The sequence below is a fragment of the Argopecten irradians genome, chromosome 1, assembly GCF_041381155.1.
Source record: "Argopecten irradians isolate NY chromosome 1, Ai_NY, whole genome shotgun sequence".
Lineage (NCBI taxonomy): Eukaryota > Metazoa > Mollusca > Bivalvia > Pectinida > Pectinidae > Argopecten > Argopecten irradians.
The window spans coordinates 52,718,118-52,745,947 of record NC_091134.1 but is presented as its reverse complement, the minus strand read 5'-3'; the positions used below and the strand labels follow the sequence as shown (position 1 = coordinate 52,745,947).

Below are 27,830 nucleotides of genomic sequence, written 5' to 3'. Positions count from 1 at the left end.
ATGTTCTGATCAGTCTCACCAGAGTTACTCCCCTTATGATGTGGTGATCTGAATTCTCTGGCAAATCTTTATTGTAAAAGTTCTTCATCACAGAAATGTAGAAACTCTTATCAGTGAATGTTTGAGTGTGTTAATGAAGTACAGACATTTATATTTAAGAATATGTTTTTGATAAAGATTGGATCTCAGCGAGATATCAACAAATACAGGCTCTCGGCCATTGTCTTTTGTTTCAATATTATTAACGAGAACCAGATGTTTAGAATTAAGATGTGCTATATATATACACTGTAGCCAGCTGTTGTGTGGTAGGGGATACTTGTATACATTTTTATCTGTTTTGACAGAGGTTGTGTAGAAGTCTGCTAATGATTTGTTGAATGTGGTTAATATCATCGAGCCTTTATTGTAAAAAAATCTACACATTTTGTTTTCAAAATTAAGATTTGTAATACAGACAATATATGTCAGTTATGAGCTTTTACATAAAATGCAAGTAGCATTGGTTTGAACTTGTATATCAAATTGTGGTTGGATTTATGGATATTTACGTTATATATGACTATTTGTGTTGTAAGAGGCTGGTCTATGTTAACTCTGTCTATGTATGTTAGTGTCAGGAGGCAATGTTTGTAAACCTGCAACGTCTGACAACCAAGGCTTTGTGGCCTATACTGACACTAGCAGACGCTGGTGTATATTAAATACAGAACAAACTTTATAGATATATTCTGTTTTACTTGTTTTCAGTCTCAGCTGCATGGTTATTGTTACAGCATCATCATTCAGGGACCATGTAAACACATCATGCTTTTGTCAACAATTGGGAATCATTTCAATATTTGACAGTATAGTTGTATGGAAATTAGATTTCTGTTTCTTTTCTTTTTCTCGCCAAAATTGTATGAATGAGGTTAAAGCAGAACTACAGACAATCTATATTTACAAACATTTGTGAAACTTTCAATTCACAGTTTACTTTTTTTGAGGGATTTTCATATCGGATGTAGTTATAGCAGTTGATGTATGGTTTAGCTGAATGATATAACTAAGTGTATATGTCTGTTGACAGCCGGGGAACCGTTTGACGTGCTCCAGAAGTCGATCAAGGATCTCGACCAGCGTTGGGAACAGCTCCATAGGCTGCTGGCGGACACACAGGTACAAGTCGACCTCAACATGGAGACCAAGAAGTTCTACGACGAACTTCATGCCCTCCAGGAACTAATGGGCAGTTATGAAAAATGGGTCGGCACAGCAGAGCACATAGCTGAGGAAGCTACAGAAATCACAAAACAGCTCGAGCAGTGCAGGGTGGGTAACTCTAAATCACCCTGGTGCATCTTAATGAAACTGAGTTAATACAATGTTTAAATGCTTGTATCAGATCTATATAGGTCGATGCCTAGAATGAATATCTTTTTAAATCAAATTCATTATGAAAATTATTTGAATATGTAAAAGAAGAATGTTTACCTTACAACAGAGAGGGATGGTAGCTTGCTTACACATGCCTCATTGTGGTGTTAACAGTATAACAATACATTGTTTCATTTCCTCAAGGTCAACTTAAAGTTTTCATGAAACCTTTATTTCTGTCCCATTAGGTCAAGTTAAAGGCCATGAAGACAAATGAGGACCGTGTTGAACAGATGACGTCCCACGGCAGGTCACTAGTCAAACGGTCAAAGTCTCCAGACCAGATGAACACAGACTTGGACTCCTTCAATGACCGCTGGGAGACGGTGTACAGTAAAATCAGTGAGTATGAATAATTAGTCAACATCTTCGTGGGCTTGTGTTTGATGTGTGATACTATCATGTATTAATAATATTTGTTTATTTCTACTTTCTCCCATTTCTGTTCTCCATCGTTTCACAAAAAACATGACAAACTTTTGACCAAACTGATGTGTATGTGTGCTTTTAACTTGCTATAAAATAAAATTCTGATATGAATTGATCCGGTGTAATATCCCTGTAGGATGTTACTAACATAGATATGTGTGTAGGTATGGACAGCTGTAGTAATTATAGGGATGGGATATCTCAGACTTGTGGCAGAGACCAGAGGCCATCTCTTCATCAAATCTCTGAATCTCTCTCGGTATAAACATAGAGATATGATTATGTCAGCTAGTGTAGGAACTAAGATATTCACCTTGTATTGCAAGGTCATTTTTATAAATAAGCTTCCACAGTATAAAGACGGTGGATGCGAAACTGTTACGGGGAAAATATTTCATATACTGTGTAATAGTCATTAAAAATGTTTGAGAAAAAGAAAAAATGAATGACGAAATAAGTATTTAATTTCAAAATCTATGAAAGATAATTAGTATCTGGAATCATTTGAAAAATACCAAAGTTGTTCTCATGTCCCTCAGCGTTATGGACCTTTGTCAAACATATGTGTTTTGGATGAATCTGGGGACATTAAAAAAAGTTTTCCTTGTGACTAAATTACCAGGAATAGCATTCTATGTGTTGGTCACAAGTTTTAGGTACTCCAGGTTTTCTTCAACACAAAAATCCTCTGGCATTATTCCATTTATGCATCGTCATTCCGTGGGGAATTGAGACATAAGTATTGCCCATTCCTATCCAGTCCTGTCCAGCTGTGATGTGTGGAAGCAGATCACTAAAAAACTATTTTTTATAAGCAGCTTGATATATGTTAGAACTGTTTACCACAGGTAAGCGCCAGCAGAATCTGTCGGATGCCTTAGAGAAAGCGCCGCCGCGTACGTACCTGGAGGCGATGGGCGCCCTGCTCAAGTGGCTGAGTGATATGGAGTCTGTCCTTGAGACAGAGAGATTTGTCATCACTAATGTGGAAGTCCTCGACGCCCAGCTACAGCAATTCAGGGTAAGTTGATTACTATAATATAGATTTCTGGATTGTCTACCTTTGATAGCTCTTTTGATAACTTTGATCTCATCTCCGTCCAAACGTTCAATTTTCTTATACCATTCAAACCAAATACTGTTACATGTATATGCCACTGCCATGACATGGGGGCATACTATAAGACTCTTTCATAAGTGGATATGAAGGATAGGGTTATTCTACCCGAGGGTCACAAAATGTAGTAAAACCCGAGGCTTGCCGAGGGTTTTCCAACATTTTGTGATCCCGAGGGTAGAATACCCCTATCCTTCATATCCACTTATGAAAGAGTATTTTTCTTTCATACCTCGACGTTTTATTGCAATTTAAAAACTACATATAATTATGTATAATATCCTGCCATTTTGAAATAAGTTCGAAGAAACCCACGACTGAAAGTCAATTTTCCATACATGAAAAATTACGTGATATTTTCAACAAAATTCCGGTGTTTGCATCTTTTATACTAAAACCAGTCATGTCTGTGAAAAAAATGTTAAAATTTTACCGAGGAAATAGAAATTTTGTTGACGCCGTGACGTCACGAGGCTTTATTGCATGGGTAGCCATGCAATACAGCCTCAGGCGATATGAGTTTATTGCCCTAGACCAGCCAGTATTACACCCGTAGGTATGAAAGAAAATAGTACCCATGTCTATATTCCAGTTCTGTTCCAATTTCGTATGTAGGTGTAGGCATTTATGTCTGATACATATTTTCAGTTTTAATTAATCATCATTACGATTATTTTATCATAATTTACAATTATCTGTTTAGACTCATGCTATATGATTATACTGATACATTGATGTTCCTCAATATTCAGAATTTTCTCGAAATCAAATGACTTCCAATATACAGAAAACAGACTGTCTTCCATGGCTTTAACGGTGTGTGTATATATATTAATTAAGTCAATGTATAAGTGTTACTTACATCCATTTTGTTTCCCAGTCCCTACAGACGGATCTACAGGATCACATCAGCAGTCTGGACTACATCAATAAGACTGGACAGGATCTCCTGTCCAAGGCTCCCACAGAGGACAAGGCCCGCAAACTCAACAAGGATCTAAAGGACCTTAACTCACGCTGGAGTCACGTGTCCTCCGTCATAGACGAACGCCTGGAGAAACTAGAGCGAGCAATTGGTCAACTGAAACAGTACCAGGTAAAAATGATCTTATTAAGAATATTTCATCTGTCAATTGTTAAATACAAAACTGTATTAGTTAGTAGCGTCTATAATGATGGCAGTTTTTGCTCCTACTTTGACTTTTTTACCTGAGTGTAAATTTGATTTGGTCGGGTTTACTTCCAGAATATAACTTCCGTTCACTCGATTTGTAGCTCCTCTACTTGTGAATACTCTCCCATCTATATGGGAAGCTCTTTTGAGAAGTCCCCTCTTAGAAGGGTGCAAATCGAGTTGATCGAGCTCTTGCTATGTGACCAGGTTTGCTGTGCTGTTACAGTAAGGTAGCACTATAATTCAGTCCTGCTATCATAACACAGATGGAACATACCAAATTCTCCCAGTAAAACACAAGTATCTGCCACAGCATATATACACTGTACATTCAGTGGAAGTCAATTGTTCCATGATATTAAGCAGAATAAAATGGTATTAGCTATGATAGAAGTTTACGGTTTTTGCAATAGGTCTAAAAAACATTTTCTGGTGGAACTCCATCTTATGTCCAGTATGAAATTGAAACATCACTTGCTAGCTTTAGAATGGATATGAAAACAGAAAACAAGATGAAACCAAATCTCCTTTATTATATTTTCCCCATTGAAGCCTCTAAAGGCCAATAAAGGTTGTTGCCTTGAAGTTACAAGTGACATCAATGACCTGTAAATATTTACTTTTAGTTTCTATTTCAGGTTTAATAAAAAGCTAATTGTAGAAAGAGTTGTTAAATATCACTTTTTGTGCCCTCTTGATCAATAATGAGTTCAAATTTCCCTTTTATAACAAAAAGGCACCTTAGGGCTGACCTTCCCTATATTGTGTGTTTTTGTATCTGTGAGGTTTATATCAATTTAATCTTCTATGATAACAAAAACTCCAGGGTTTTTAGTCATTATTTTTAATCCATAAATAAATTTGAATTTCAAGGACTTAAAGAATAAGATAATACCATTAACTAGGAGATGTTAGGTTTTCCTGATCTTTTATTAAAGTGTTCAGAATGTCACTTAATTAGACTAACGTCGATCTCCCTGATTATTTGGGAGTCCTATCCATCGAGGAGGTCCAGTTGGGAATAGACAGGGTCAATAAGCACTTGATCTCCCTCCCTAAATAGCTTGATATGAGCATCTAGTGATGTCAGAGTTCCGGAAGGCACTGTTTATAGCATTGATTGTACAAACGTTGACGCTTACATCTTTTTCCGAAATATTGATGTTTCCTCTTGGCCTAATTTGTTTACATTGCTGCTATATATAGATGACAATACCATAGACAGTGTGTAAAATGTCGATTCAGGCCTGGCAGTGCAAAAACGTCAATAGATGTTTGATTGAAAAGGACAACAGTGTTAATTGAAGGTTTATTTCTACCATGCTGGTAATTTAATTGTGTGGCTCAGTAAGGTCCAGACAATATAGACATTCCATGGTAGGATGGGAAATCATGATGTCAGCACTATTTATATACATGATGGAGAGGCTGGCTTTATTGCTATCAAAGGACTTAGTTACCAAACCATAAACGGTGGTCAGAAATGGTATTTTTATAGCCACTCTGAAATCATCACCAGGTTTGCTGAATTGACCAGGCATTAGAAGTCAATAAAGGCTGTTCCAGGGTGATTTGTAGTTCTGGGGTTTGATGGACTATTCATTATAATGTTTTTAGATATAATTTGTCTGCTGATGATATAGCCTGATCTTTTACTATAATGAAACATGGGAATAGTTTAATACTAGATGTGTATGGGCTAATTTTAGCAGCTGCCCTGGTCTACTTTGGGTGACCTGTCTGATGGGATTAGCTGGAGAAAGAAGTCAGGAGTTTGTTGTGTATTTGTAATGTTGTTATAACATGGAGACTTTAAGTTTCACTAGTATTTGAAGTACTGGTAAATAATAACAACATTTAGTATCGGGACAACTCACATGAATTCACACCTAATCATATCAGGGTATGAAGTGTGAATAAAGAGTTTAAATTCTGGCCACGGGGGTAACACTTGACCGATGTTGAGTGTCTGTCATATTTGTACTTTCCTGACCAGTTAAGTAGCTTTAAGTTTGTATTTTACTCTCATACACATATATACCTGTACGAAAGGAGGTGTTGGACAGGTAAATACAAAGAAATTTACGAGAGAAACACTACCTGTGTTTTAGTGGAATTTATCCTCACTAGGCTATAACGGCCCATTCACGATTATTTCTGAATGAAGTGTATGGCTGCTGATCGTGTACCCATCACTGTCTGTCTGTGAACGCTGAGCCAGAAAAAACTGTGTGTATAAAGCTGTAAAGCAAACATCCGCTACATGTATATATATAGTCGGTGATGCAACAGTACTGGCCTCACTCTGTTTCAATTGGAGGAGACATTTTTTTACAAGATCTCTTCAAATTTTGTGTTCTGTGACATCAATCACTTCTGGATTTATCCTCGTTATTTACAACTTTAGTACAGAATAATCCTTGTCATTTTGGTGTTTGATTAGCAACTAGAACAGATGATGTTTCACAAAATGGCTTGTACCGTTGGTAAGTTCACTGGAGTTTGATAACTGTGTGCTACTACATTGGGGGAAATTATGAACATATTAATGTTTATATATAAACAACACGATAATGGTAACCTAATTTGTGATTTATATGACTAATCATCTCCGTTTAGCTGTGGCTGTCCACATTGTATTATGGGATTAAAAAGTCTGAATAATGGGGTCATATTTAATCTACAAAGTTACTGGCCAGTTATAACAATGCTTTACCCTATTCATGATATGAATGTGGATATTTTTTTTTGTAAACGTTAATTGAAAATATGATTTAAAAAAAAAAAAAAATGTCGTTTATTAAAGATTTATTTTAAAATTGAGTCAGTTATTGTATTTCAAAAGTTATCATACTTATTGAGTGATTTATTAGATCATTTGGTATGTAGATCTACTAATAACACAGCCAGTTGTAGTAGATATTCAGGGTATTCATTTGTGTTTTAGAATCAGACAGTTGGCCTGAACAGATGGATGGACGAGATGGAAGTGTTCCTTCATGCTGACGACCCCGCCACTGGTGACATCCCCACACTTTTGGCTCAGATGAATGAAAGCAACGTAAGTTCAATGGAGAATGGTCAAATAATACTTAAGGTCAAAGGGGTGAGTCTTTACACAATAGCTTTCTAATCAAAAATAGGTAGAGGCCAAATATAGTGAGGTTTGTTGTGTTGGGATTCCAATTTTGTGCACATAGATAACATTGACCTTTGTTCAAAGTCATAACATAAAGTGGCTAAAAGTAAGCAATGCAGGTCCATTGAGCCTCTTGATAATTTTAGAAACAAAAGGCTTAGTGAAGAGTTTTTACCTTTATGATTAATTTAATTTCTTCAAAAGGAATTGGTTGAAATATGTATGGTAAAAAATTCATGTTCAAATCAAGAAAATTTATGAAATTTCTTTGTATGTTTGAATCCTGTTCACTCTCAATATGTTAAAATGATCAGCTTTCGTTATGTTCTACTTGTTAACCACCTTCATGCTGATAAGTGACTTTCTGAGAAATAAAACCATCCTTTTCTAGAATTGGCTGTTGTTTCCAGGTGCTAATGAAAGCCTTACTGTGTGTATTCTCTAAGCGTTAAATAGTTTGGACTTTTTCTCAATGACATGTAAGTCAGGTAGGAAAGCTAATTAAATCTGACAGGTAAATGTACAGGTAAATGTGCACCTGTTGTCAGCTGTGTGAGGATTTACAGGTATGTTGTGTAGTGGTGTATCTATAGATGTTTATGGTAATCATAGGAGTGATGTGGTAATGTTTTACTTACAGCTGTGATGTAACAACACAAATCATATATAGTGTTACTCATGTTGTTTTCTCCTTATTGATTGAGACTAAAGCAAGCTGACAAATATTGGCCATATACTTTTGTATTGTGAGAAATACTTATTGTTTGCAGATATTGTCAGCTTCATCAGTATAAAATCATTCAATTTTGAATTTAAAATTTTGAAGTTATATTCATAGTTGAAAATAACTTAGCATATATGATTATAAAGGAATAACTGAAATTCTAAGAACATTTTATAAAATTATTTTTCATGCCCCAATAAAATAAAATGGGAAGCCTATAGTCACCATATCCGTCCAAACTCTTTCCCTTCCATCCTGTAGTTGTATGTCTTGTAGGCATTGCTAGCTTCTCTTGTTAATTATTTGCCTCATCTTAGGTAAACGATCCATCTAAGTTTGTTAAGTCTGTAGGTCTATAAATACACCTCTGGCATGTTCTCTCAATTAAAACTTTTCTGTTTTTATTTCCAATTATTTCTTTGTCTGAGTCATGTTGTGAGATTATAATGGATGGCTGATCATAAGAGTTAAGAGTTAAACCCATAGATTTGGTAGTGTCTGTATTTTTCTTCAGTTTTATATCCTTTGACTTTATACATCATCATGAGACCTCATCCCATGACATCAGGGTGGGGGTAGGGGAGGTGTATGTCTGTCCTGTCATGTGACATCAGGGTGGGGGTAGGGGAGGTGTATGTCTGTCCTGTCCTGTGACATCAGGGTGGGGGTAGGGGAGGTGCATGTCTGTCCTGTCCTGTGACATCAGGGTGGGGGTAGGGCAGGTGTATGTCTGTCCTGTCCTGTGACATCAGGGTGGGGGTAGGGGAGGTGTATGTCTGTCCTGTCCCTTGACATCAAGATGGGGATAGGGGAGGTGCATGTCTGTCCTGTCCTGTGACATCAGGGTGGGGGTAGGGCAGGTGCATATCTGTCCTGTCTTGTGACATCAGGGTGGGGGTAGGGAGGTATATGTCTGTCCTGTCCCTCGACATCAAGATGGGGGTAGGGGAGGTGTATGTCTGTCCTGTCCTGTGACATCTAGATGGGGGTAGGGGGAGGTGTATGTCTGTCCTGTCCCTGACATCAAGATGGGGGTAGGGGAGGTGTATGTCTGTCCTGTCCTGTGACATCTAGATGGGGGTAGGGGAGGTGTATGTCTGTCCTGTCCCTCGACATCAAGATGGGGGTAGGGGAGGTGTATGTCTGTCCTGTCCTGTGACATCTAGATGGGGGTAGGGGAGGTGTATGTCTGTCCTGTCCCTCGACATCAAGATGGGGGTAGGGGAGGTGTATGTCTGTCCTGTCCTGTGACATCAGGGTGGGGGTAGGGCAGGTGCATATCTGTCCTGTCTTGTGACATCAGGGTGGGGGTAGGGAGGTATATGTCTGTCCTGTCCCTCGACATCAAGATGGGGATAGGGGAGGTGCATGTCTGTCCTGTCCTGTGACATCAGGGTGGGGGTAGGGCAGGTGAATATCTGTCCTGTCTTGTGACATCAGGGTGGGGGTAGGGAGGTGTATGTCTGTCCTGTCCCTCGACATCAGGGTGGGGATAGGGGAGGTGCATGTCTGTCCTGTCCTGTGACATCTAGATGGGGGTAGGGGAGGTGTATGTCTGTCCTGTCCTGTGACATCAGGGTGGGGGTAGGGCAGGTGCATATCTGTCCTGTCTTGTGACATCAGGGTGGGGGTAGGGGAGGTATATGTCTGTCCTGTCCCTCGACATCAAGATGGGGATAGGGGAGGTGCATGTCTGTCCTGTCCTGTGACATCAGGGTGGGGGTAGGGCAGGTGCATATCTGTCCTGTCTTGTGACATCAGGGTGGGGGTAGGGAGGTATATGTCTGTCCTGTCCCTCGACATCAGGGTGGGGATAGGGGAGGTGCATGTCTGTCCTGTCCTGTGACATCAGGGTGGGGGTAGGGCAGGTGCATATCTGTCCTGTCTTGTGACATCAGGGTGGGGGTAGGGGAGGGAGGTGATGTCTGTCCTGTCCTGTGACATCAGTGGTGGGGGTAGGGGAGGTGTATGTCTGTCCTGTCCTGTGACATCAGGGTGGGGGTAGGGGAGGTGAGTATGTCTGTCTGTCCTGTCCTGTGACATCAGGGTGGGGGTAGGGGAGGTGTATGTCTGTCCTGTCCTGTGACATCAGGGTGGGGGTAGGGGAGGTGTATGTCTGTCCTGTCCTGTGACATCAGGGTGGGGGTAGGAAAGATGTATGTCTGTCCTGTCCTGTGACATCCAGGTGGGGGTAGGGGAGATGTATGTCTGTCCTGCTGTCCTGTGGCATCAGGGTGGGGGTAGGGGAGGTGTATGTCTGTCCTGTCTGTGACATCAGGGTGGGGGTAGGGGAGGTGTATGTCTGTCCTGTCCTGTGACATCAGGGTGGGGGTAGGGGAGGTGTATGTCTGTCCTGTCCTGTGACATCAGGGTGGGGGGTAGGGGAGGTGTATGTCTGTCCTGTCCTGTGACATCAGGGTGGGGGTGGGGAGGTGTATGTCTGTCCTGTCATGTGACATCAGGGTGGGGGTAGGGGAGGTGTATGTCTGTCCTGTCCTGTGACATCAGGGTGGGGGTAGGGGAGGTGTATGTCTGTCCTGTCCTGTGACATCAGGGTGGGGGTAGGGGAGGTGTATGTCTGTCCTGTCATGTGACATCAGGGTGGGGGTAGGGGAGGTGTATGTCTGTCCTGTCATGTGACTTCAGGGTGGGGGTAGGGGAGGTGTATGTCTGTCCTGTCCTGTGACATCAGGGTGGGGGTAGGGGAGGTGTATGTCTGTCCTGTCTGTGACTCAGGGTGGGGGTAGGGGAGGTGTATGTCTGTCCTGTCATGTGACATCAGGGTGGGGGTGGGGAGGTGTATGTCTGTCCTGTCATGTGACTCAGGGTGGGGTGGGAGGTGTATGTCTGTCCTGTCATGTGACATCAGGGTGGGGGTTGGGGAGGTGTATGTCTGTCCTGTCATGTGACATCAGGGTGGGGGTGGGGAGGTGTATGTCTGTCCTGTCATGTGACATCAGGGTGGGGGTGGGGAGGTGTATGTCTGTCCTGTCATGTGACATCAGGGTGGGGGTAGGGGAGGTGTATGTCTGTCCTGTCCTGTGACATCAGGGTGGGGGTAGGGGAGGTGTATGTCTGTCCTGTCATGTGACATCAGGGTGGGGGTTGGGGAGGTGTATGTCTGTCCTGTCATGTGACTTCAGGGTGGGGGTTGGGGAGGTGTATGTCTGTCCTGTCATGTGACATTCAGGGTGGGGGTAGGGGAGGTGTATGTCTGTCCTGTCCTGTGACATCAGGGTGGGGGTGGGGAGGTGTATGTCTGTCCTGTCCTGTGACATCAGGGTGGGGGTAGGGGAGGTGTATGTCTGTCCTGTCTGTGACATCAGGGTGGGGGTAGGGGAGGTGTATGTCTGTCCTGTCCTGTGACATCAGGGTGGGGGTAGGGGAGGTGTATGTCTGTCCTGTCCTGTGACATCAGGGTGGGGGTAGGGGAGGTGTATGTCTGTCCTGTCCTGTGACATCAGTGTGGGGGTAGGGGAGGTGTATGTCTGTCCTGTCCTGTGACATCAGGGTGGGGGTAGGGGAGGTGTATGTCTGTCCTGTCTGTGACATCAGGGTGGGGGTAGGGGAGGTGTATGTCTGTCCTGTCCTGTGACATCAGGGTGGGGGTAGGGGAGGTGTATGTCTGTCCTGTCTGTGACATCAGGGTGGGGGTAGGGGAGGTGTATGTCTGTCCTGTCCTGTGGCATCAGGGTGGGGGTAGGGGAGGTGTATGTCTGTCCTGTCCTGATATTGTGGCTGGAATATTGATTTATTTCTTGCTATTTTAGATCTTGTAAAGAAAAATAATCTGTTGGAGCATTTGTTTTACCTATGTTTTTGTTTTCCCCTTGTGTTGTGGTTTTGTGTTTCTTCATTTTTTCCTGCCACCCTTCCTTACCACCCATCATAATTTGTAAAATAAAAAGTAAAATGTTACTCTGATAGATTTCAGTGACTGTTGTAGTATGATCACTGCCCTCTACTTGGCACACGACCATCACAGACTGGGGCGGCAGAAATGAATAAAACACATCTGTTTTCCTCCCATGTATAATTAGCAGTTTGTCATTATTTACTGCCTGGCAGACAGAAAGACTGAAGGAGGAAGTTAGTTTGATTGATGCCGTTTTTCAGTGTTTAATAGAGAGAAACACTAAATGAAAAATATCTAGTTAGCCATTATCAAAAATGTGATTGATGATGAGATAAATCTGCAATTAAATGATTCCAGACTTTATTGTTCATCTGGCAGAAAGACACATGGTTTATTTGATGAGTTAGTGTGTTATAGAGATTGGAAGGAAGCAGGCACATTTAAAGATTCCTTAGGTTTGTTTTTAACAAAGAAAAACACAATTAAATGAAGTTTAGCATTTGTTTAGTGTTTGATTGACAGAAAGCAACTTATGAGTTTCATGATTTATTGTTTAATAAACAGATTGGTGGAAGTAAAACTGAATTTAAAAATGGTTTTCCGGAAGTTGGATAGAAAGGAGAGTCATCCATCCAAACAGATACCACAATGAAGCACTCCTTAGTCACTTAGACTTTATATATATAACCTGCTGAGGGCGGATAATATATCATGAATTCTCATAATGCACAGAAAAATTGTATGAATTACCAACAGATATTGACACCTTTAAAGCTAGAGTGTAAATTTTCTTTCTTTCTTTGATATATAGTGTTTTCAATGTATATTCGTTGCATCCAATCACGTGCCTTTGAGTCCACTCACAATTTCACATGGAGACAGGAATACTTTCGTTCCTCAGTTTTTCTTCCACAAGCTCTATGGAGGAACATGTAAAAGATCTTCCCTATAATTAGGTGTTTTTTTATCCATCGTTAGAGGACCATATCCTTCTCTGATACAGCAGAATATCTCTTGTACAGGTACATGGTACCATATTTATCTGTGCAGGTGGCTATTTACTCTGCCAATGTTTTCTTGTGGTTTTTTCCCTGCTATCTACTGTTTTATATCCATGGTCTGTGATGTGTAGCTGTACTACAGGAGTGGTGACATGTACAAACACTTGGTCGGTGGTATTACACCAGAGTTAGTGTACCTGTAATACTCTGATATGATGCAGTGAAAAACTAATGTCACCCACAGACGTAAGATTTGTCATGTAAATATTGACCATTCGTCTTGTTTTGATATGTACCAAGTAAGTAAGGCACAGTTTGAATGTCACAAATATTGGAGGATATCTTCTCTGCTTGATTTATTTAAACATTTAAATGTAAAGAATACGGAGGCTATAAAGAGCAAATGATAACTAATTGAAGTAAATTATGATTAGTTAATTGATATGTATGGAGGATATTTAATGGTGTGATCAAAGTTAACCTGTAAAAGTTTTAATTCCTAATCAAAAGGCAGGTATCATTAGTAATATTAGTGGAAAACATTAGAACTGAAAGATATTTATCTTACTGAGCAGGCACGCTAAAAATATTACTAGCTAGTGTGTTATGTATATAAACAACTCCAATTCTGAGGTGATGTAGTACATTAAGGGGACAAATGTTTGACGGTGGAGGTCTGTGTCCACAGGGTGTTGATTTTATCTTACAATTTATATATATACTTTATTAATCATCTTTTATATGCAAATTAATGATTCATGCATTTATAAATTCAAAGAAAATGGGCAGGAAGTTTAAAAACATTAGGAGACAATATTATGGCTTTCAATTTTTGTGTGCCTGAGATGTGTGGTCTTAATCATACACAAAATTTTAGTGACTTGTAGGTAAAAGTTATCTTTTAGATATATTTTGTTTTCTGTTTGAGCAGTATTTGTTAACAATCCTAGAACCAATTATTCTAACTGTACTTTGAGACTGAGAATAGATTCTTTTCTGATCTTCCCCTATAGTTGTTCTTTATCATTCTTGGGTTTGTCATTCTGACTTTTCTTTATTGAAATATTTTAATTTGTGTTATTATTCCTCTGACATGAGATGGGGGAAGGGATGTAAGGGAATGTAAATGTAGGATAACCAATGTCAGTTGTATCCTATCCTATGCCATCCTGTCCAGTCCTTTTCATTTATCATTGGTCATTTCCCTCCTTGCACGAAATCCTCTACTGTTTAACCATAATTTCTTGTATATCCTGGTAATTGAAACAGGTCCTCTTGGCCTATTGTTTAAGTCCATGTGTCTTATATCACCATCGTTTGATGTGTTATTTACTTTGTGTTTTACCAGGGTGTTTAGGAAGATATTTAGACTTATTTACTTTGTGTTTTACCAGGGTGTTTAGGAAGACATTTAGACTTATTTACTTTGTGTTTTACCAGGGTGTTTTGGAAGACATTAAGACTCTACAACAAAACATCAACAGTATCCGTGAGCTTCATAAACAGTTGTTAGACAACATCGACCCTCAGTTCGGAGACAAAATGTCCACAGATGTCAAAACGCTCAACGATAAATGGAATCAGACCGTGAGTCTGGCCGAGAAACAGAACAGTCGCCTAAAGGTGGCGCTGAGTTCTAGTCAAGATATCCATGAACGGATAAAGGTGATCACCGACTGGCTCGAACCAATGAAAGATGACCTTTCTAATAAGGATTACGCTGTCAACAATGCAAATGATCTTCTTGTCAAGACAAAGAAGTTTAAGGTAAGACAGAAGAAAGAACTGTTAAGTCTCATAATGTGTACTAAATAAAGTTATATCATTTCTTAACCTGAACTAGCGAGAGGTCTGCCATATTGAATTCAATGGTCACCCATAAAGTCAAGATTTTTTGCATGGAAATAAAGTAAAATATATGTTACTATAATATCTAATAACCATTGCTTGTGACTCGTTTGTGACCTTCAGTACCTGAAGACGGATGTGTCGAGTAGAGAGGAGGAGGTGAACAAGGTGAATGAGGAGGCCAATGAGATGCTAAACAAGGCCCCAGCTGGCTCCCTTCAGGACCTGGCCCGTGCCCTCATGAGGATGAACGCTCTGTGGACTGATGTTTATAACAGAGTGGACCACTACTCACAACTCTACGCCTCCTCAGACTCACAGTGGAAACAGTTCAAAGGTCAGTGTCAAGGGTTATAGGTCTGAGTATCAGTGGAAACAGTTCAAACGTCAGTGGCACAGGTTATATGTCAGAGTATCACTGGAAATAGCTCAAAGGTCAGTGGCACAGGTTATATGTCAGAGTATCACTGGAAATAGTTCAAAGGTCAGTGGCACAGGTTATATACCAGAGTATCAGTGGAAACATTTCAAAGGTCAATGGCACAGGTTATATGCCTGAGTATCAGTGGAAATAGTCAAAAAGTCAATGTTGTCAAGGTCATAGGTCAAACTCACAGTGGAAACAGTCCAAAGGTTATTTTTAACCATGCAGGGCCATAGGTCAGACTCACAGTGGAAACAGTCCAGAGGTCAGTGTTACAAGAACATATGTCAGATAGATTCTGAAAGAAAACAGTTCACAGATTAAAGGTCAGTTTCACTTAAGGCATACCTCAGATTGAATATATGGGAGCAGAAATGGTCAGTATCAAAATGGACATAAGGATTGAGAGAAATAAACACAAGAATCATGACTCTTCAGGATATAAAATTTTAGATTTATTTTTGTTAAATGTAATTTAAATGAAAGAACTGAAGATGTTTTGCTGACATATGTATTTGCTTTATTTCAGGTCTACAAGATGATGAGAAGCGACAGTTCATGTCCTTGGAAGCCAAGTTGAAAAGATCACGGGGTGCGAGCTCTGATGCTGAGGAGATATCCGAGGAGTTGGATGTAAGCCGTAATAACAGTATAGCATTTACTATTGCATAATGCTACTAGAATATAGTAATGAAAAATAAAACTAGTAAAAGATGAAGGTGTGAAGCTGATGAGCCAGTTAGTAATATGTAGAAATTATAGAGTACAAATGTATTTTAAGACAAAAGTGTGAAAAAGTCACAGAAGTGTCACTTTGAATTCCCATTACTCAGTCATAGACTTCACTTCCTTATTATTTTGTTAGTGTCACACACGGTGTAATAAAATTGAATCTATTTGATCCCTAGGGAATCGAGATGAGTTTGAGGGAACACAACAGTGACCGTAAAGCCCGCCTCCAGGAACTCGGTCAGCAGCTGATAGGGAATTCTATCATGTCTAGTGCCATCAAAAAGGAAATGGAGGAGTACTCCCAGAAATGGAACCTCCTCGACTGTCAGGTAAAACATAGGATGGTATGGGTCTGCTTGTACGAAACATGTTAAGGATCACAAAAATTTCAAGGAAATGTTGGTTCTGAAGAAGTTTGATACCAAACGTCTTTGATCCTTAGTTCTGTTTGATGTTTTTTTATGGTAGCAATTTTACACTTGCATCTACATCTACCATGAAGCTCTAGTACATTTTGTTAAAAACAAAATCTTAAAGCAAGAGATGATTACAGGTGGATTGGTTACATCATACTCTCTTACAATTCTGTCATTTTTCTTATCTATTTTCCATTGTTTTCCAAACAATGCTAAAGTTTCTGTTTACATATACAAACAAACTGAATTGTTCATTACATGGTAACTCCCTCTTCTCTCATCTCCAATCTCTCTGTGATGATCGACAGGCAAGGGAGAAAATCCACAACCTAGAACAGTCTATAAACCAGGCCCAGACGATGGAGAGACAGATCCTGGACATGTCCCAGTGGATGACAGATGTCAGTAACCTCATCCAATCACGTCTTGATGCTGACGTACTGGCAGGGGACGTACCAGAGGAGTACGAGGTTAGCCAACTTTTATTAAAGGATCTTCATTAAAAAAAAGAAGAAAAAATGATAAGAGATTACATATAGATACAAATATTAAATGGAAACTGATTCTCTACACAGTTTTTGTTTGAATTTTCAATGTGTGATTGTAATATCTTTTGTTACAGTCATTGAAGGAAGAATTCAAACAGCAGCAGGATTTACTTGGGGAACTAGAGCAACAGGCCCAGAAATACAAAGAACAGGGCAACGTAGAGGGCAGTGCTCGTCTGGAAAACCAGATAGATATTCTAAAGGTAGGTAATTTTTTCTCAAAGAGATAACTCATTTTGAAGGCAGCAGCTTTGTGATTATGGTGGAATGGTCTTGCTGAAGGGTAGATCATTCATGCTCAGGGTTGATAAATCATGCTAAGAGGAACTGAAATATAAATCTACTTTCCAGTTAGGAAATTGTAAGTAAATTACCTAATCAAGATTGATAAACTTTTCTTTTAAATATCATAAAGAGGTATGGTGATGGAAGAAAATTTAAAATAAGGAAAGATACTTAGAATATGTTCGATAGAAGACTATTGCTTTAAACATCTTTTGTATTACATTTACTTTGTATATTGTATTGATCCTTCTTTAATTTTGAAATGTTTGTTTTAGAAACATTTTGCTGATGTGACCATAACATTTCGTAAGTTTCAACGACCAACAGACTTTGAGCCAAAGTTAAATCGTGTGAAACGAGACTTAAGTGGTATCGGGGAAAGAATACATTTGTTGGAGATTCAAACCGAGGACCCTGATGTTCTGCAGGCCAAACATGACCAGTGTATGGTAGGTAGTTTAATGTATGAGAAGAATTAATCTGAAAACAGACGTGCCACATTTTTGTTTATTTGATACAGACAAGAATCCTAAATTATATAGCTTGTTCTACCATTGTGAAAATAAAACTTAAATGTTTATGTTTATCTAATGTACTGTTTTATCATCTACGCAGAAATTTTATCGTATGATGAGTGACCTGAAAGGAGAAGTAGAATATGTAATAAAAACTGGACGACAGGTCGTGGACAAGAAACAAGTGGAGTTTCCTGATAAACTCAACAAACAGTTAGACGCCATAAAACAGCAGTATAACGACCTTGGTTCCCAGGTAGGTCGTCACCATGACAACCGATCAATATCATATCTCGTAATCTTGTAAATCTTGTAATCAATCAGTGTCAAATTAAATTTACTAAATGATTAATTAGGTAAATATTTATTTTCCCCCTATATATTTACATTTTATTTCTCTAATTTCATATTATTTGAATTAGTGCAGTTGATTGTGTTGTTCTAATGGTGTCTTGCATTGACTAGTATTCAATATCTGTCAGTGAAGATGGAGTATTGTGTAAATGTCACTAGATCATAATTAGGGATATATAAAAGCTAATTTTCCTTTTATTGCATACTTGAAAAAATACAAGAACAAATAATAATAAAATAGAATAAAATTTAAAAAAAAATAGGGAAAAACATTTAGTTCATTTATTTAAAGGGATTTATGTGTGTTATATCCGCATCAAGGGCCTTCTAAACTGATGAATGTCTATAACATTTGCTGTCTTTTACTTAACTAAAGCCTACTATATTTTCATGAAAGAACAAGTTAAACTGTTATTATATAAGTATGAATAAATAAATGATTTGTAATCTGTACCTTGTATGTATTAACCCTGGTTTCATGTCGTAGGTAACCAAGGGTAAAACTAGCCTGGACAAGTCCCTAAAGCTGTCCAAAAAACTCAATAAGGAGGTTACTATGGTCAATGATTTCTTAGTTTCGGTTGGCGAAGAACTGGACAAAAGGGACGGGACGAGTCCAAATGAGAACCTGGATACTGATCTCAATTATGTACAGGTAAGACTTGTAATCTCAGATTATTCAGGTATAAACAACTTTAACACAAAGAAACCAAATCTTTACTCCAGAGTATTATTTTAAATTAAAAAAAATGTATATTGTGTATTGGTTGATTTTCGAAAATGAAGGAATTAATTGATGAAAATGTAACAGAAATAACTACATGATAAAATTAGTGTGATTGACCAATGCTAATGAAAATATCAATTATTTCACTTTAGTATATATATCTTGAATGGGTGAAGTACATTTGTGTAAAGTGCTTTGTACTTTGTAGCTTATGTCATAATCTCTGTAAATGAATTCTTTAATTCCTTTCCACAGTCTGTACAAGAAGAGATGCAGAAGCGTCAGACCATGCTATCAAGCATGCGTGACCTTCTTACCCAGCTGAATTCACATGCTGAGGAACCACTGACTGATGCTCAGGCCACACTGGACGATCTGAGTGAAAAGTGGTCACAACTGACCCTCCGTCTAGCTGCCCGTAGGGAGCAACTCCAGAAAGATCTGTCGGATCTCGAGACACTTTTTGTGGAGTTCCAGATGTCCTTGATGAAGGTCAAGGACTGTTTAGCGAGGACGGAGGGAGTATTGGAAGAGCATGAGAAACTACCAGTACAGCAACAGGCTTCCGAGCTTCAACGAGAAAAGATGAAGGTAGTTTGTAATCTCAAAACTAATGAACCATGGAAAACTTTCTAATGTGCTATATAACTGTGTGTATCAAGATGCATCATTTACATTCAGTAACTAATATTAATGAAGGGGCTTGTATATCTGATCTTTATTGTGTTCATATATCTGTCTGTTTGTGTTAATCAGCTATACCTGATTCCCATAGAGTTGCACCAAAACTATGGACTGGGTGTTGTTTCAAAATTACACATGTTAATAATAACCTATGGTATGTAGATATACAAAATGAGAAAACCAAATAACTAATGAGAAACTTCATCTTTCATCATGCAGTGTCTCTCTGCTAAAGTGATTCATGGGAAAAAAATTGTCAACGTAAAAAAATTTGATTTACTGCGATGAGGAGTTAACTTGCAGAGCCACACTTTTTTCCAGAGTTTAGATAACATAGTTTGACTTTATTCAAAGAAAAACATTATTATCAAATGACTCTCTTTCATTTTCAGAATTTACAGGTAGAGCTGAATGAGTATGCCAGCCAGGTGGACGAGGTCCGAGATACAGCCATACAACTAATAAACAAAAGTGATCGATACAACAGTATGGTCGAACCTGAACTGACCCATCTAAACCAACGCTGGGAGGAACTCAACACCAAGGTTAAGGTCAGTTTTATAGTTATTTATAGAATCAAATAGCAAAACATTATCACTCTCTATTTAGTGTAATGAATTTATAGTTTATATTATTGCTAGCAGCTTTAATCCATGCTAGTGGTGCCATATGGCCATCACCGTTATCTCATTTGAGATATCAACTTCATCCAAAATATATTTGGAAGGTGACAGCTGATAAAGGGAAGAAAGAAGTGTTCTAGCAGCCTCGGGCCAAATTCATATTTTTAGATATAAAATTTTGTTTGGTGTAAACAGTAATGATTTTGGTCATTTATTCCTATAGGTATTTGCTCTTTTGTTCTTTTAACAAAGAATATTAATCTTTTTGTTTTACAGGCGAAACAAAACATTCTTGTGACAGAGAGTATCATTGAAATAACCAGGACAACAGTTACCAAGGTTTCATCCACATTCACATCTTCATCTAATGAAGATTCACCAGAGGAAGTGGTTCCAGAGAAAATGGAACAAGTTTCGGTGGAAAGGACATATAGATCAAAATCTCCTAGTCGTGACCTTGGACCAAGGTCACCTACACGGGAGTTAAAATCTCCAGATAGACTATCGTCGCCATCTCCCAATCGTGATCTTGTGTCTCCCGACAGGGAACTAAGACTACTGACAAAGTCGCCAGACCATGACCTTAGGTCACCTGATAGGGAGCTAAGGTCACCTGATAGAATTCAAAGGTTATCACCTTTGACCCCAGATAGGTACATTGGGCCTGTGATGACAGACGAGGAGTTTCAGACATTGTATGACAGTGTTCTGAAGGATGTGGTGATTTTCGATAACAGTGTTGTGTGTAAGGGGGAAATACAGCAATCAGATGTGATAGGAAAACTAGAGGAAAACGCAGCGGTGAGTACACATCTATACAGCTGGATAAGAGGAGATCATTCTACCAAATCTGGCTACCTCAGAAATGGAGGTGTGCATGCAGTAATACACAAATTCTCTCAGAAATTAAAAAAAAAATGTGTACATTCAAACCAGAATTCTATGAGAATATCTGGGTATTGAAAAAATGTTCATTATTCTTTATTGAGGTGAGAAACAAAATGTAGATAGAGATTTAATATTGATTTTTGTTCTAAAGTCAAGTGCTGATGTCAATGTAAAAGTAGTCAGTGTAGGAGCTTAGGATAAAGGTGACACATCTATGTCTTTGGAATTCTTGTTTGTTTTCATGTTATGATGATTTATTATACACATACCGGTACATGAAATATATTGTGTATTAACAGAAATAAATTCAATTGAAAGAAAATTGAAATCTAACAAATCAAATCTGTAGTCTATGTAAATATATTGAAGATCTTTTCAATGCATTCTCTAACAGACATCTTGGCAAAAGAGGAATCCCTACTGGTTTAAAAGGGTGAATGTTTGTTTTGCAAAATATTCTTTCTTTTGAAATCTTTACATATATATTCTGGGTTAGGTAAAGTTATGTTGAATTTATTTATTTAGATCCTCCATGTTGGAATCGTAAACTCGCTTGTCTTTATCCTGCCCTGTACCCTGCTCTGATCTCAGTATCTGGTTATTTGGTACACAATATTTGGTTATTTATTCACTTCCTTGGGCGCTGTCCTATTGGTTTTATATATTTCCTCCATCCTTATCCAAATGTCCTCGTTGTTTCCTCCATCATTATGTCCCGGTTGTTGGAGTTGGATCAAATAAGGTAGTCCTCCTATTTATATTTCCAAACATGAAATGAAATCTGTCCTGTTGTGGTCCTTTGTGTCTTGCCATGCAGTGTCACATCCTGTCCTGTATGTATGTTGTATGGATGAAGGGGATTTATTTCTAACGGACATTCAAGTTTCTTTTTAACCTCTATAGGCCGATTTTTATACTGAATTTGGCATACATATTTAGTGTAAAGGACTAGCTGTATCAGATTTAAACCATTTTAATTTTTGTCATGTATAAATATTACCTCCTTATTGTTTATGATACATTATCCATACAGGCCAACTGAACTTTTTGGTTGGATGTTAATTCCCATACAAGCCAACTGAACCTCTTGTTTGGATGTTAATTCCCGTACAGGCCAACTGAACCTCTTGTTTGGATGTTAATTCCCATACAGGCCAACTGAACCTCTTGTTTGGATGTTAATTCCCATACAAGCCAACTGAACCTCTTGTTTGGATGTTAATTCCCATACAGGCCAACTGAACCTCTTGTTTGGATGTTCCCATACAGGCCAATTGAACCTTTTGGTTGGATGCCCCTAAACTTGCCAACTTGATCTCTATCTTTATTAGTTTGATATCCCTACAGGCCTTTTGGACCTTTTACAAATATGGAATGTTATTCCTGTCTCTGTTATCCACATGTAAGTCGAGCAGCTTTAGTCTTTGGTATGGGTACCAGCAGGGATGTCACAGACAAGTTTAATTACAGAGTCTGCTGGTTAGATTGAACACACAAGTTTATTAGCTTTGGAATTAGACTGATTAATGTGGAATCTGTATAGGAAGGAAGGTTTATATATGTGCTGCTAAATGTCAGCATTTATAGCCAAACTGGTGTAATTAATCTCAACCTAAAACAAACAAATTCCTTGTGTAATTCTGCTGTTTACACCAAGTAAACAGAGACACATTGCAGTTTTATATAGGAGGTCATAATGACTGGTATAAATAAAGCACAGGGATTATACAAAAATAGGAAATGATTTATTGATGTGTGCAAAGTTCACTATAATGATTTTTGTCAAGATATTGGCTGTGTCAGGTCTTAACCATAAAATATACAAGTTATCTCCCTTTGACCACCAAGCAATGCACTGCCATGAACATTACTTTTTTACAGCTGGAATATCTCAAAAAACGTTTTTGATGGAAAGAAGTTGATTTAGAGTAATAACTCCCATCTCTTTTAAAACAAAACAAAACAAATCTGGTAGCTAGTATTATTTCTTTTAGGTACCCTGAGTGCTATTGATAGAAGAGCAGTATAGTATATGTGTACTGAGAGTGGGAGGGTGGATGGGTGTTGACTATTTTGTTTGGAGGTAATTAGTGTAAGCGGGCATATCACCTGATGGCAAACTTTTATGTTGTGGATATCATCATATCCTGGTGTAAATCAAACTGACCACAACAACACTGGTCAGTCTATCCTAACAGCTGGTCAGTGTGCCCCTGTAATGGACATGGTGATGTTTGTCCTGTGTGATAACAGATCCTTTACATGGAGAATTTATCTTCCATACTGACCACGGTCCTAAATCACCTCCGGAGTATTAAGTCATTAGCAGTGTTAAATCCACAACACTTTCTATAGACACATGATAAGGTTATTTAGTGAGCTCCACAGCTCCTTGACTTTTGACAGTTATAGAAATCCAGGGGTTTGGAGGGAAGTGAGAACATTATCGTAGGGACTGCATGGGAACTTCATTTATACAGGTATCAGGGACTATATTCCACAGACACATATACCTATATCTCTGTTGTTGTTTGGCTCTGGCAGGATCAACTATCGGACAGCCAGACATTATTTATATTATCGTTTGGTGCTGGTGGGGGATCAAGTCTAGGACAGCCAAGTACATCAAACAAGTCGTGTATTTATGGTAGAAGGTTTCAGGATTGCTAAATGGTCATCTGTTGGTCAAGGAAACAGTGGAACACTAATGGTCTAGGGAAATGTCCTTTAGAATCATTTTAGTTTGGGACTACAATGACAGATGCTTTAGGTTAATCCGCATTGTTGAGAAGACATCCGTGTACAGACGATGGGTATTGTGATTCCCCTGTCTGGTAAATTTACATATCAGATCTGGATACGTAATATAGTCAGCTAATCGTATGTCTCAGCCCATGGTAAGGATAAAGTGTGTGTATAACATATTGCTTTCTTTTAAGGCTATATGCTAGATTACCTTTGATCTGTATAAGAGTTATGTCCCTTTAGGAGATTAATGAAAACGTATCTTTTCAAACTATAGATTTTCATTTGTACTAGAAAAAAAATCAGTGAAAATATCAAGTACGAAAATATTGTCAAATGAAACTATTAGATATAAATAATTGATCCCTGAAAGACCAGACAAGGCTTGCTTGATTTGCATTCTCTGCATAGTGGTCTTGGCTCCTGAATAGCTGACATTTAGGCAGGTACACTGCTTAAGTAGATCAAATGTTACATACAGAGATTATCTAAACCAAGTAGACCTATATATTAATGCTAAATATCCATGGTATTTGGAAGTCCTATTTTTAGTCTGAACATTGTATAGTGAAGAAGACTCTTGAGACTTTCTGTATCATATATTGCTATGCTTATGCTGTTATAGTACCATAGTTAGGTTACATTTTACAATTATTTTAATCACAGTAATAGGCCATGTGGTAGAGACATACATTAACAGATTTTACAGCTCAATATCTTGTTCGGGAGGATTGGAAGGACAGAGTGAGATAGCATGATTATCCCTGAATGTTTGTTTTTGTATCTATTGAGATTGTTTATTGCACACCTTTAACCTGCTCTCTGACTTTTCACTGTATTGACCTCTGCTGACCTCTGACCTTTGTTTCAACAGAAACTGGAGATGGAGACAGAAAAGTTACAAGCCGACGTAAACAAAGTGTCTGACCACGGAAGACAACTGGCCCACGCCATTGACTTGGCTGATCATGATAAGGCGATTCGTATCTACCGACAGGTGGAGGATCTTAAGGTAATTATAGTGTTGTTAATTAAAGTTACTGGCTTCTTTTTAAATTCTCTAACAAGAGGAATTAGGATTGCTTGCATCTATATATTTTAGATGATGTTATAACTAGTAAATATAAACTTGTGATTGGTGATTATGATTTGGGAAAAGGTATTCTGATTCATGTAAAGCAGTTGATATATCATATATGTCTTATATATGAATCTTTTCATTAGTAATAAAGATGGAAAGCTATATTTGATGATAGTTCTAAGATTTACATTTGGCATTTTAGTCACGATGGGGAGCTATCAAGTCCACTGCCGAAGCCAAGAGAAGATCAATGATTGTGATTGCACCCCAGTGGTACCAGTTCAAACGAGAGACGCAAGATCTGACTATCTGGCTGGACAATATAGAGCGCCGACTACGAACGGCCCGAGTTCAACAAGAGGACATGAAGGTAGGACATTTACATTTAAACATTTCGGAGGTCAAGGGTCATATTTAGACCTGATGTAAATCTAGGTCAAGGACTTGTTACGCCATTGGTTGTGCATGGACCAGACTTATGAAGCCTTGGTTGATCAAGGGTCAGATTTTGACCTTGATGGATCAGGGGTCACATTTAGTTATTGATTGTGTACTAACCAGAACATTGAAGAAAGAAGCGTGGAATGAGACACTTTGATGGATGGAGGATCAAAGTAAGCTATTGATGATGCTAATAGGTGTGAACATTGAAGGAACAAGTCAGAGCCGGATTTAGGTCTTGTTGGTGTAAAGGTCTGACTTGGATCTCATTGGACAATTAAATGTTTAAATTAGACCTTTGTGTTTCCTTGATTCAGACCTTGAATGGTATGGGTTCATATTTAGACCTGCATATACAGTTAAATCTAATAGAATAAATTTGACTCCCTTAAAAGGTCAGATTTGCCCTAATATATAAAGATGTTTGGATTAATTGGCCAACAGTCAGATTAAGACACCAATGTCACATGTATGGTGTTTTCAGCATCACAGATACAGTTTAGGCATATTTTTCAATGTGTGTGTGTAGTCATTGTTTTGTAAGAGTGGTCTCCCTTTGTTTAATGGCTGGCCTTCAATAGAAGACAAAGGAACATAGAGAACTTTTATCTAAAATACAGCTGTTTCAATAATTGAATAATTAGTATGGAAGAATTCAGACATTTTGTCTGCAGTATTGGGTATTTACATAATGGAATGGCATTTGTGTGTATCAAGTGTTTTGAGATTGAAATTAAACCCAGCTTTTCTTTCATATTACAATTACATTAGTTTTGTATCTAAAGAAGAATAAACAATTCTCGATGTGTATATTCTTATAAAAGTGTCCAACTTTTTAAAGAAAATAACTGTAATTAAAACAATTGAAAAAAAAATTCAACTTAATTGTTTTGTAAGGAGCTATGAATCAATGCATTATTGCACAAAAATATAAATTAAGTTTCCTTCAAACAATTTCCAACAGCTAGCTAGACCTAACAAGAAAATTAATTTTATTTTGCCTTTTCTATTTGGCAGACATTTGTGGTGAAGTTTTGAAATGTTCCTGATAATTTGATACTTGAGTTGAGCCATGTGGTGTTTATATGTAGTTGTAAGTGGGAGATATAAACGTAATGTTGTATAGACATCAAACCAGAAATTAACCATTGTTTACTTGTTAACGATCTCTACTATCTACAAACATCCAAGTAAAAACACTGTAAATGAATACAGAAGGAGTTGGGGCCGCCATAACCAATTGGAGGTGTTTCAAATACCAAATCCCTTTAGCCATCTAATAGGCCAAAAGGTTTGTAATGAAGCAGAACTTTTGATTTTCGTTTCAAAGTTACCCAAGGAAATCAGAACATGCTGAGGAGAATGAGTAGAAGGCAGTTTTTATTGTGTCTCAACAGTAACATCTAAGGTTGTACAAATTTATTGCATAAAATGTCTGAAAAATTTTGATTGAGTTTGTGTGTGTTGAGGTTTTCGTAGCACTCACTTCAGAGAGGTGAACTGGAATAATTAGACAAAAAAGCGGTCTTCCGCCTCGTCAATAAATCAGACGTTTCGTGTATCTATGTGGAGTATACTTTGGGATGAAATGGAAATGAGCGGTGTTTGAGAGGAGAACACTACAAACCAATCTTTAATTGGTTGTTGTCAGGAGTGCTATTATCCTGAAGTTATTTTGGCACAAAGAGCTGATGATTTTTTTTCATGGATAACCGGGCAGATTTAGTACAGCTTCCACTGTACAGACAAGAAATCTATTTACCATGGGTAAATTACTGGCCGTTCATATGTTTTTTACCTTGATCTCCATGAGTTCATCTGTTGGCCTTGTTATTATAATATGATTGACAAATGAATTACTTTTTTCAAAGATCATTGCTATAACATGTAAATTACTTGACATCAAATATAAAAATTCTAATCTAGCATGTCCATAATGTCAGCATTCTGAATTGCTACTTGAATTAGCCTAATATTTATTTCATTCATGTTACAAAATTAGTGAATTCTTGGTGACATTTTGGAATGCAGAGTTTCCTGTATGTATAATGTATGGTCTTGTACATACCATACACAAATATTGGCCATGTGTCCATACCCCAAAGCTTGGGAACTTGTACATCTTACAATGCATGGTTGCTTAATACCGCTTTTGTTAATGCTTACAACATCAAGTCTCGACGTTCTACACATTACAGCTAATTATCTTTTACCTGCCCCATCTATTTTCATTACATTGGACGGATATAGCTTATTTACTTTGTCAGTATTTTGATCAGCAACATCACCGGCAGCCTGCTGTTCTCAGCACGGTGTCCACTACCTGGTCTAAGGTGCTATTGTTTTTAGTAATCAGCTGGTGCCCCTGGTTTGTTTACTGTCTAATTAACAGAACCATCAACTCTTAAGACATTACTGTGAAGGCAGGGTGGGAAATATGTCTCGTAGTTCTGGAACAAGTGTTAACTTACGAATCATACACAACTACTGAATCCCCGTCCTTAGTAGCTATGATGTAAGGCCACTCGTTACATCAACAATACAATGTCGTTCATGTCGCATCAGATTAGACAAGAAATCTTGAACCCAACATAAGTTTGACGCCTTTTCTAGGTATTGTCTTCTATCTTACTTAGATAGTTCTCTCTTGCCAAATTGGT

General features: G+C 38.3%; 1 protein-coding gene across 6 annotated transcripts in view; it reads left to right on the top strand.

Moving 5' to 3' along the window:
• Positions 1 to 27,830, top strand: part of LOC138332868 (dystrophin-like) — a 305,298-nt gene that overhangs the window by 102,463 nt on the left and 175,005 nt on the right. For all 6 annotated transcript variants that reach the window (XM_069280861.1, XM_069280851.1, XM_069280886.1 and 3 more), the window contains 19 exons: positions 1,073 to 1,314; positions 1,608 to 1,761; positions 2,697 to 2,869; positions 3,846 to 4,061; positions 7,087 to 7,200; positions 14,300 to 14,626; positions 14,831 to 15,044; positions 15,661 to 15,764; positions 16,040 to 16,192; positions 16,588 to 16,749; positions 16,902 to 17,030; positions 17,388 to 17,561; positions 17,728 to 17,883; positions 18,469 to 18,636; positions 18,964 to 19,299; positions 19,785 to 19,943; positions 20,292 to 20,816; positions 24,523 to 24,660; positions 24,932 to 25,099. In XM_069280861.1, coding sequence (XP_069136962.1) covers positions 1,073 to 1,314; positions 1,608 to 1,761; positions 2,697 to 2,869; positions 3,846 to 4,061; positions 7,087 to 7,200; positions 14,300 to 14,626; positions 14,831 to 15,044; positions 15,661 to 15,764; positions 16,040 to 16,192; positions 16,588 to 16,749; positions 16,902 to 17,030; positions 17,388 to 17,561; positions 17,728 to 17,883; positions 18,469 to 18,636; positions 18,964 to 19,299; positions 19,785 to 19,943; positions 20,292 to 20,816; positions 24,523 to 24,660; positions 24,932 to 25,099 — 3,812 coding nt within the window. The remainder of the gene's footprint in view (positions 1 to 1,072; positions 1,315 to 1,607; positions 1,762 to 2,696; positions 2,870 to 3,845; positions 4,062 to 7,086; positions 7,201 to 14,299; positions 14,627 to 14,830; positions 15,045 to 15,660; positions 15,765 to 16,039; positions 16,193 to 16,587; positions 16,750 to 16,901; positions 17,031 to 17,387; positions 17,562 to 17,727; positions 17,884 to 18,468; positions 18,637 to 18,963; positions 19,300 to 19,784; positions 19,944 to 20,291; positions 20,817 to 24,522; positions 24,661 to 24,931; positions 25,100 to 27,830) is intronic.